Raw genomic sequence first — 11,391 nt, 5'->3', positions numbered from 1 at the left:
GCTGATTTAAATTGTGGCTTAGCTGTGGTGGCACAAGCAATAGGGTGCCACTGCCCATGTCTGGGGCCATGGGAGGCCCTGACCAACCTAAACAGGACAGGTATGGTAGTGTGTGCCTGTAACTTTACCTAACTGGAAGGCTGGGGGAGAAGGTTGAGACATGACAAGACTCTCATAAATATGTATCTCTCTCTCTCCCTATCTTTCTATCCCTCTCTCATGCAAAAAAATTGCTATGTATTGCCTCTTCATTTGTATCATTCTTACTGACAGAGAAAACAGCCTTACCTGAGAAATCAACAGCACAGACACCATATTGGTGGTAGCCCTTTAATATTGACAATGGTTTAATGGTCTCTGTATCCCATATGTGAATTGAGGGATCCCTACCTACCTAAAATACAAAGAATTATAAAAGTCATTTTATATAATTATTTATGTTTATATATAAAAAGAAATAAATCAAGAAAGTTTACAGCCTTTGTTTTATCTGCAATGAAAATTTATCAAATAAAAAATATAAAGCAGACTGCACATTTGACTATTGTTTTTTCCTTACATTTGTAGGTGTGCTCTAGGTCCCCGTGTCTCCTAAATCCTACTCTATACTTCATCAATGAAGATCATAAATACTGCCATTGTCTTTGCCAGGCTTCTATGCTAGATACAGTGAGTGCTGAGACATTCAGGCAACACTTGTAAACTCCTTAGGAAAACAGAATATTTTCAATCAAATAAAAATACCTGGTAATATACACTTAATGAGAATGAAAAGATTGTAAAGAAAGGATTCATGGGGAAGTGGTGGTGGAGCAGGGCCTTCTAAAAGTGGAGGGCTTGAATAAAAAAATAAGGCAGATTCATTCTAGACTAGGAGACTAGGTGTAAACAAAGATGCAGAGAGGGTTAAAGCATTAAGGATGTAAACAAGATCCTGGACAGACTGTTGCAACACTGTCACTTATCTTTTAACTCTGTTTATGATGTTCACCAGTGTACAGGTAAACTATCAATTCTTACTTATTTCTCTAGACTTAAGCAATCATTTTCTTAAACTATGAAGATAAAAGATACAATATCTTTGCATAGAAGGGCAAATCTTAAAATAGCATCACTGTCAATTATAATTAATTTTGAGATTAATATGAAGATAGGACATGAAAGAACCAGTGACAATCTGTCAATATTTCACTAAGTTATTATACCAAACATTACACTGACATTTTTTTTTCTTTCCGATTTTTGTTATAAGGCATGTGCACTCACCAGAGAGAGACAGAGACAGAAGGCAAGTGAGAAATCACCCCTGAGGGGGGATGGTCATGCCACAATCCCTTCTCCACCATTCTCCTCATGGAATTTTAAGCACACATGCACAAGTGCCCAGCATGATTTTCAGATTCTTGGGTCTGGGACTTGAACTGTGGTCAGCCATGGGGGAGCCTATTCTGAATTCCAGGTTAACATTTTCAATTGCCTACTGGACATCACACCTGGAAATGATGATGATGATGATGATGATGATGATAGTGAAGACGAACACCTACTGAGAGCTGACTTATGTCAGAAACTGTTCTATGCACCTTGTAAAGATGCACTCATTTAACAGTCACAACAGTAATATAGACACTGACAATATCCTAATTAAATGATGAGGAAACTTGGGCATAGACAGGTTAGATAAAAATGGAGGAGACTAAATTCAAACAACATTTTCAGTGCTGGCTGAGGTATAGACACAGGATTACTGGAGTACACTTGGGCCTCTTGCTTACGAATAAAATGAAGAAGGAAGAGGTTGGACAAATTCTCTGACATGCTACTTTGCCTAAGCCTTTTTTTTTTTTAATTGCCAGAGATAGACAGAGAGACAGAGAGGGAGAGGGAGAAGCAGCACTAATAGAGATATGGTCATACCATAATCCCTTTTTCATTTCTCCATCCTGTTGGAGGAGTGCATACACACATGCTTAGCATGTTTTCTAAGCTACCAGGACTGGGATCTAAACTGTGATTGGCCATATGTAGCCACATTAACCACTAGGCTACAGAGCTAGACCAAGCCTAAGTCTTAAAAAGAGTAGTAGCAATTAGATAAAGCTGGAGGATTGAATATAAATGTAGGGGAGAGTTTTCCAAGAAAAGGCAGCTATAAAAGATGTGAAGCAGCTGGGTAAATTCAGCTGTTTCACAAGTTGGGTAAGTTCTATATTATGCAGGAGACAGAAGTATAGTTTAAGAGGAAGTAAATGTTATCAGAAAAAAGTGTAGGCTGGAGAGTTAGATGAAGTTAAACACCTTGAATTGCATGCTAATGAGTTTAGTAATTGGCCTGCAAGTGTCTAACAATCAAAAAAGAATTTCAAGTCTTTTAGAAAGATTACTAGTGCTTAGAAAAATGGATGGGAGGACAAAACTAAAGGTAGGAAGACCAGTTGATTGGTTATAGCAATGGTTCAGAAATTATGAAACACAGCCAGTAGAAATGTGGAAAATTAAATGAAAAATAAAACCGAAGCATAGTCAAGGTAGAGAATCAAGCTATATGCAGGTCAGAAAATGGATGCCATCTCCCCTGGGAGGTGATTTCTCACTTTCTCTCTTACTGTGTTTGTCTCTCTCTCTCTGGTGAACTTATATGCCCTAAGGCAAAAATCTCTATTAAAAAAAAAAGAATGGATGCAACTCTGGGACTGACTGGCTGCAGAGTGGAGGAGAGCAAGAAAGCTGACTTTCAGTCCTAGGCGACCAAGTTACGGTGTCATGGAATAAGTAGGAAACACATGAGGATCAGCAGGTTTGGAAGGGAAGATTAATCTCCTTTATCTCCATTTTAGGCATGTTGAGTGTTAGCTGCCTGTAAGACATCTACATAAGTGCATATTACATGAATTTTTAGAGAACTGTATATATGTAGTAATTTATCCAACTCTTATACTAGATTGTGAGCTCTTGATAGTGACGGCCACTTGGAATGATATGTTTCTCCATAACACTTAATACTTTTGAGTAGTAAGCACTTCATAAATATTTGCCGAATTAAACAAAATGTCCAAATTTTGGTATAATTACTTAAGATACTCAAGTTTTAGATTTGTCATCTAAATTTCAAAATACTCAAATGCTTCAGAAGTACTACTTATTTATTTGTTTATTTATTTTTACTTTTGAGTTTTGCTGTAGGGCTCATGCACTCACTGAAAAGAAACAGAGACAAAGGGAAATGAGAGATGAGAAATCATCTCCCAGGGGGATGTTCATACCTCAATCCCTCCTCCTCCATTCTCCTCTCAGGTCCTTGGGCATGCATGCATACATGCTTGGCATCATTTTCAAGCTGCTGGGTTTGGGACTAATGTCATCACCTTTATGAGGGTTTCTCTGATTCTCCTGGGCACCATTAATCAGTACTCCATTACACTACTCCCAGACTTCGTATATACTCCTGTATTTAAAAATGGAGTGATTTTGCCTCCCAGGGTACATCTGTCCTCGTCTGGAGACATGTTTAGATGTCACAATTCAAGGAGCTGGTGAGTGTTCCTGGTAGATGCCAGTAGGTAGATGCCAGGGATGCTGCTTAACGACTCTCGATGCACAGGTGAGTTATCACAACAAGTAACTTTCTGGCCGCAAACATCAACAGTGCCAAGGTGGGGAAGCTCTGATCTTCACTAATGGCACCGCATCACCATTTCTCTTAAATGCATGTAAACTGCAGAATATGAGTTTTTACCATGGCAAGACAATGCTTTATTCACCTTTATACTCCTGGCACAATTCCTGGTTACATAGAATGTGCTTAATGGATGTTTTTAAATGTATGGAAGGAAGAAGAGAGAAAAAGGAGGGATAAAGGGTAAAGAAGAAGAGAAAGTTAAAAAGACAAAGCCAGGGGAGGCACAAAGGGAGGAAGGAAGGAAGGGAAGGAGGGAGAAAGAAAAAAGGGAAGAGTTTCCTCTCCTCTCAGAAGCTCGATGAACAAGATGGCACAAGTGGCTTTTTGTCTCCCTATATATCCTAGCAGGCATAGGTACAGAGTATTTAAAGCCAAACAGACCAATGGTCTTACACTTCATGACTTATTAGCTGAGTAATCTTGAGCAAATCATTTAATTTCTATAACCCTAAAGCTTCTAATTTGTAAACAGGGGGAAGCAATTCTATTTTCACAGGGTTGAGGTAAGGATCAAGAAACTAATAAAGTGCTAAAATACAGTAAGAATCTATAAACATTACTTCTACCCTTCTTTCTCTATGAATAGTCATACAAAGAGGTATCAGTTGAGACTTTTCTCAGTATTTTCTATTTCAATATTTGTGCTTTCTACTTTGATAAACCTGAATAGTTTGCTTGTATAGTTGCAAGATAAGTCATTTTGTTTGTCTAAGTACATTTGTTAAATAATATGTGATTTTAGGTAAGTTGGCCTAAATAAACCAGATTTCTAGCTAGACCATATGTTTTCTATAAATTTTACTCACAAATTATAAAAAATTAATAACCTGACAGAAAGAAAATGAGCCAGAGTTCTTAATCCCAAATTAAAATAGTAATAATTAAAACAAGATTATAAGGAAAACTGTAAGAAAAAAGTGGGGATAATTTTTATTTATAATATAAAAATAAAATCCTATTCTAAAGAATTCTTTATTCCCCATGTCCTAGAACACATAAGATATAGTAGGTTGTCGGAAAAGTCATGATGCATTTTTGCATAGAAAAACATAGAAAATATACGTTATGACTTTTCTGACAACTATATATATATGTATCTCACAAGATATATATATATATATCTTAAAAATATACACACATATGTGTGTGTGTGTACCAAGAGACAGAAACTAACCTTAAATTTAAATGAAGGTCTAACTTATCTATTAGGCCATCAGGAAAGTTATGACATATTTTTCTGTTTTCTATATAAAATGTGTCAGGACTTTCCTGACGACCCAGTACCTTATTGTCACATACTCTTTCAAAGGAACCTACCTGGCCTGTTGCCACATAGTCTTTCAAAGGATGAATAGCCAGGCAGAGAATATCGTCATCGTGACCCAGGTAGAAACGCTGTGTGTTCTGCTGTCGGTTATAAATGACACCCACTGCTGCCACGTGGTACACAATTTCACCAATCTGAGTATAAAACAGATTACTCCGACAGTCGTAACCTCTGTAACTAATACAGAAAAACAAAACATATGTAAGTAATTTCGGCCTTCTAGCTAATCGATACAAAATATATAGAAAACAAAAAGGCATATTTCTGGTTAGTTATTTGGTTTTCGGTTTTACAGGAAAATGAACAATTAAAATACCATTATCTCAGATCCCATAAACTTTTATAAACTGCTCTGATTTCAGATAGCTATATCTAAGCAAGAACACTGAGTGAAAAAAAGCAGGGTGCAGAAAAGCACACAGAGTACACGACTACTTGCATGAGCACAATTTTAAATCTGTATACTAAAAAGAAAAACAGTTGTTTTTGTAAATATAGGGATATCAAAATAATATATACTTATATTTACTTGTGTATATATAAATATTTCTGAAACTAAGTAACAGTAATTACCAGTCTAGGGGCAACATGATGATTTGGAGGGCAGAGGTGGCAGGAAAATTCTCAAACTTTTTTATATGCAGAATGTAATATATATTCTCAAGGTAAGCTCAAATATCAATTTAAAAATATTATACCCATCTAGGAAAAAGTAGACAATCTATAAAGCACAATTGTATAGAAATACTACCTGTTTTAATACTGGAGGAAAAACCCTTTTACTAAATAAACTGTTTCAAATTCTTAAAAAGTATGATCAGTCAGGTAAGAAAATGAGTGGATGGTAAGGAGTAAGAAAAGAGTCAGATCAGAAAATGCATTGCTGCCACGCTGAAATGTGAGTCCTGTATAGCCAGATGTTTTAAGAGAATCTAGAAACTATTTTTACAGTAATCAAAATATGAACGCCAAGATGCTCAGGCAAAAAGGAGTCACAGTATCATTCCAAATTAGACATATTTAGGGGAGATGATTCATCTATCACATTTTACTGTGACAAAGTAAGTGGTATATTTCTATAAATAAGCTAAAATTTCATAAGACAAATGAATTTTAATTTAATAAGCTCTTACATAGAGCTTATTATCTGTTAGACAATGTTGTAAGTCGCCACTGCATTGCCTTACTTACACCTTATCAGAACCTTATGAGGTAGGTACTGCTATCTCCATTTGGGAAACAGAGGCACTGAGAGATTAAGTGACTTGCTCAAAGTCACAGAGTAAGTGTAAAACAAAATTCAAACACATAAATAAAAAGTAATTGTTCTATACCCGTGAACGAAGTGTAACCGAATACTGTTCCCAGGAGCCCGCTCTCTTCTTTTAGAAGTAGCACTTTTTTGTTTCTCTTTGCATTGTTCTTTAAGCTGAGGTAGATCTTCTTTGTAAACCTTTTAAAAATGCATATGAGGGATAGTCTTAGTTTATCAATAAAGGTGTTTATATACTTCAAAATTTTACCTTTTTTGAAGTTTATTTATTCCAGAATGAGAGGGAGGCAGAAACACAGCACTCCTGACAGGGTATTTTCTTATTTTTGGAGAGGTTTTCATCTGACAGGGTCTTGATGCTGTGACCCACCCCCAGCTTCAGCCAGCCTGTATCATGGACAGGAAGGTGCCCAGATGTACTTAGGGAGATCTCTGGCCGCAAATCAGCCACCATCCCAAATGGTTCTGCTCTGCAGAATGTTGTGTTATTTACTGCTTCACAACCATTTAGCACCCAACATCACTTTCGTGCACCATGGTTATTGCTGATTAGCTTTAACAATGGTCTTAAATGAGAAGGCACCTTATAAAGTTTACTTCCTTGGAACCAACCAATTAATTTCCATCTGCTATGTATCACACGGACAAATACTGGAGAGTTGGAAGAGTCATGACATCCTTTTCTATACAAAAATGCATCATGACTTTCCCAACAACCCAATACCCATTTAGTAATTCAAGAAATCTTTATTCTTGGGACCAGCAGTTACCGTAATGGCTATGTTGCATGTAGTCAGCTGCAGTTCAAGTCTCGGACCTGGTTGCTTAAACTCACGCTGGGCACATGAAGGAATTGCGGTGTGGCCATCCCCTCTGTGGAGTGATTTCTCGCTTTCTGTCTCTCTGTCTTCCTGGCGAGCACACATGCCCTATAGCAAAAACCTCTCAAAAAAAAAAAAAAAAGAAATCTTTATGCTTTATAAAAGAATATTTTAAAGAGAATAAATGGCAGTGTACTGTGATAAAAATGTACAGGCAAATAGTATAAAATACAGGCATATATAGTATATCAAGCATTTAACATTAAGGAACATTCTACACAAGTGTACTTTGTGCTTAAGAGGGGGGAACTGCAATAGTCATGCTTCACTTAGCAAATAAAAGCCACAAGAAATGACAGATGAACAGCAGGGAGCAAGAGAAAGAAGACGGACTTTTTCAGGGAAAAGATCACGTGACAGTAGGAGAGTACCTGCCGACGATAGGTAAGCTGTGTCTCTTGTTCAATTTCAGAATCCAGTTCTGGAACATCAGATAGATCTGAATCTGATTCATCACTATTAGAGTCAGCCAGACTTTCTGTAATATTTTTAAATGAAATGTTACTTGTTTAAAGAAGATGTATTTTAAAAACAGCACTGTAAAATTAATGATTAAGAGCTATGTCAGTTAACATGGAGACAAGCCATAGAACAATCAAATGAAATTACCTATTCAAGTGACACAGATGTCAGTAAACTGTACTATAGATTATCTTCCTCTCCACTCACTGCAAACTCAATAGCTCCTTTAAATCCCTTCACTGGCTCCCCAATGACCGCTACATCAAATTTAAATGTCTGTGCAAATATAAGTGAATATAACCTATAATTAACATGAAAGATAGCTAAAAATACCACACGAAACAGATGTTAGATTATTTTCTTTGTCAATAAAAAGCATACACAAAACCTAGATGCCCACCTCCCAGAAAATACATGTTTGTTTTGCTAATGTAACTGCTGCCTTATTCATCATTTGATAGATTAAAATGCAACCAAACATATTTGTATTCCACATTCTATGATATCTGATTTAGATATATAGACCTAATATTTTTTTTGAGACGTTTTTGCCAGAGAGTGCATGTGCTTGCCAGAAAGAGAGAGAGACAGAGAGACAGAGAGACAGAAAGAGAGAAATGGCCATGCCTCAATCCCTTCTCCTCCATTCTCCTCTTGGGCCCCTGGGCATATACACACACGCGCTCAGCATGAGTTAAAGCCACCGGGTTCAAGACTCAAACTGAGGTCGACTACATGGAAGTCCAGTGACATAGCCATTATGCTAACCGCTGGTCCCACAGACCTAATATTTCAATTTGAAATTCTGGCAGTAACAATATCATTAATTTATGAGGCTAGATTACACGTTGATAGTAAAACTGTTATTTTGGGTTATTGAAGAGTTATTTGACAAGGAAGCTATGTAGGCAGTATGTACAACTCACCTTGGGGTGCTATGTGAAGAGCATCTTTTAGCTTTCTTTCAGGAATAAATTTCCACTGAAAGACAGAGTGATCTGCTCCACCAATAGAAATAACCCACTGATAATCATGTGACCATCTGACATTAGTTACGTGAGCCGAATGGCCAATATATTTTCTAAACTTAGCCCCTAAAACAAAAACATATCTTTAGGTTGATAAACATATGCTGGCACACAAAAATAGCATTTCAAAAAACAATTTATATACATGAATTATTGTATAGTTCTTCTGTTATTTTAATTATAATTATAATCAAATGGGGAAATGTTGATTCAAAACTTGGTTAAGTGAATAAATTAATGAATTTATATCAAAGGATGCAGATATTTCTTCTGATTCACGATATACTTATATATTGGTAGGAACCACAAAGGCTGTGAAAATGATCTTACTGCTTTGAGAAGATATATTTTTTTAAAAGTTATTTGAATGTTTCATCCTGAAATCTTTAGTCTCAAGTGAAATTCAGAGGACTAATTTACTCTACTCCCACCATTTTCAACCCATGTAGCCAGAGTATTCTTTTTTTTTTTTCTCTCTTTTCTTTATAAAGTCTATTTTTCTCAAGAGAGAGAAAAGAAAGATACCAGGATCTCTGACAGGTCTCATCACACCATGATCTTCCCCTCAGCCTTCCAACCAGTCAGTCAGGATCACAACCTAGGATCTGAACCTTGGCATTCCCATATGGCTCCTATATCACTCAGTACACCCCTGTGTCTGCAGCCACTAGAGGTGAACCCACAGGATCCTTTTAGTACTGAACTCATCAGTAAAATAACAGTAAACCAAATCTCACAACATATTGAAGAGATTGTACAACATAACCAAATGAGATTTAAAAAAGGAATGCAATGTTGGTTCACTTAAAAAAAAGTTAATTGATGTAATAAAATATATTCAGTTATCATAGTAGTGTCCTTCATAGATTTTTTTTTTAACCCACCCAGATAGTCCGTGGGTTTTGTCTGATGCCTCATGATAAGATTGAAGTGATGTGTTTTGGCACAGTCAATGTGGTATCCTTTTAGATATATCATTTGTGGCGGCAGTCAGTTCTATCACTAGAGATGTAAAGTTGCATAATTTGACTAAGGTTGTACACACTAGATTTCTCCCATTGTGAAGGAACTGTTTAACGCTGTAATTACTTAATTATTAATTAATTTTAATTTTGCTATAGGACACGTATGGTCACCAGACAGAGTTGGGTGATGAGGGGAGTGGAATAAGAAAGCATTTCCTGGGAGGACAGCCACACTGAATTTCCTCCTCCATTCTTTCAAGATCTTCACACACACACACACACACACACACACACACACACACACGTCTGAAGTGTTTTTCAAGGCACCGGGTCTAGGACTCGAACTGCACAGTCCACCACGTCCCATTGTGAAGGAACTGTTTAACGCTGTAATTACTTAATTATTAATTAATTTTAATTTTGCTATAGGACACGTATGGTCACCAGACAGAGTTGGGTGATGAGGGGAGTGGAATAAGAAAGCATTTCCTGGGAGGACAGCCACACTGAATTTCCTCCTCCATTCTTTCAAGATCTTCACACACACACACACACACACACACACACACACACACACACACACGTCTGAAGTGTTTTTCAAGGCACCGGGTCTAGGACTCGAACTGCACAGTCCACCACGTGGAATCAGCCACTATAGCCACCATGTCACTGACTGGCCTCTTCAGTTATTTACTTATTTTTAATCTGAGTGATGATAGTAACTATTTTAGTAGTTTTAAGGTTAGAATACATTTTCTATATTCTTCTCCTGATATGTGGCAATATAAATACAGCTCCACTAAAGTACATTGGATATAATAATGCTTAGCTTCATTAAAAAAAATTAATAATAGAGCACATATGTATGTGTATCACTTGCATGCATGTGCACATGCACACATGTACACACACAAATACATACTCTACAGGGCTTGGTCACACTGTAATCCCCTTTCTCCAGTCTTCCAGGCTGCCAGGATCCTGGGCACACACATACTCATGCTTGGCATGTTGTTCAGGTCAACTGGGCCAGGGACTTGAACTACAGTCAGTATGTAGCTTCTAGTTCAGCAGTCTGTATGCTACTGCCACAGTGCATTGAGGCTGGGCCCTTAGCTTCATTCTGATATTGTTTTAAAAGTGTCATATTAAGTTTTAAAGTCCTGTGTATGAGAATGGCAAAGTCCCATCATTGAAAATATGAAGAAAACATTAATCTTGGTCATGAATTGACAGAGAGTCATCTTAATCAACACATATGACACTGATCAAAACTTAAGTTGTAGGGAACCAGCAGTTAGAGTAATGGCTATGTCACTGGACTCCCAGGTAGTCGACCGCGGTTCGCGTCCTGGACCCGGTGGCTTAAAACTCACGCCGAGCACGTGTGCGTGCATGCCCAAGATCCCGAGAGGAGAATGGAGGAGAAGGGATTGTGGCGTGATCATCCCCCCTGGGGAGTGATTTCTTGCTTTCTGTCTCTCTGTCTCTCTCTGTCTCTCTCTGTCTGTCTGGCGAGCACACACACCCTATAGCGGAAATCTCTCAAAAAAAAAAAAAAAAAAACTTAAGTTGTAAAATTACAACTTATCAGGCCAGCAGGTGGCAAGGTGGTTAAGGTGCTGAATTCCCACATGGCTGATCACAATTTGAGTCCCAGACCCAGGGGCCTGAGAATCATGCCAGGTGTATGTGCAAGCATGCCCAAAATTCCAAAAGGAGGATGGAGGAGACGGGAGTGCAGAATGGTCATCTCCTCTGGGGGATGATTGCTCA

General features: G+C 37.5%; 1 protein-coding gene across 5 annotated transcripts in view; it reads right to left on the bottom strand.

Annotated features, from left to right (window-relative positions):
* Positions 1-11,391, bottom strand: part of EML5 (EMAP like 5) — a gene marked incomplete at its 5' end in the record, with an annotated part of 178,982 nt that overhangs the window by 89,136 nt on the left and 78,455 nt on the right. For all 5 annotated transcript variants that reach the window (XM_014591388.2, XM_027775491.1, XM_027775492.1 and 2 more), the window contains 5 exon segments: positions 289-394; positions 4,997-5,183; positions 6,341-6,459; positions 7,532-7,638; positions 8,549-8,716. In XM_014591388.2, the coding sequence (XP_014446874.1) occupies positions 289-394; positions 4,997-5,183; positions 6,341-6,459; positions 7,532-7,638; positions 8,549-8,716 (687 nt within the window).

This window comes from Tupaia chinensis, unplaced genomic scaffold, assembly GCF_000334495.1.
Source record: "Tupaia chinensis unplaced genomic scaffold, TupChi_1.0 Scaffold000568_1, whole genome shotgun sequence".
NCBI lineage: Eukaryota > Metazoa > Chordata > Mammalia > Scandentia > Tupaiidae > Tupaia > Tupaia belangeri.
The sequence above is the reverse complement of the archived record's forward strand: the minus strand, read 5'-3'. Positions and strand labels throughout refer to the sequence as shown.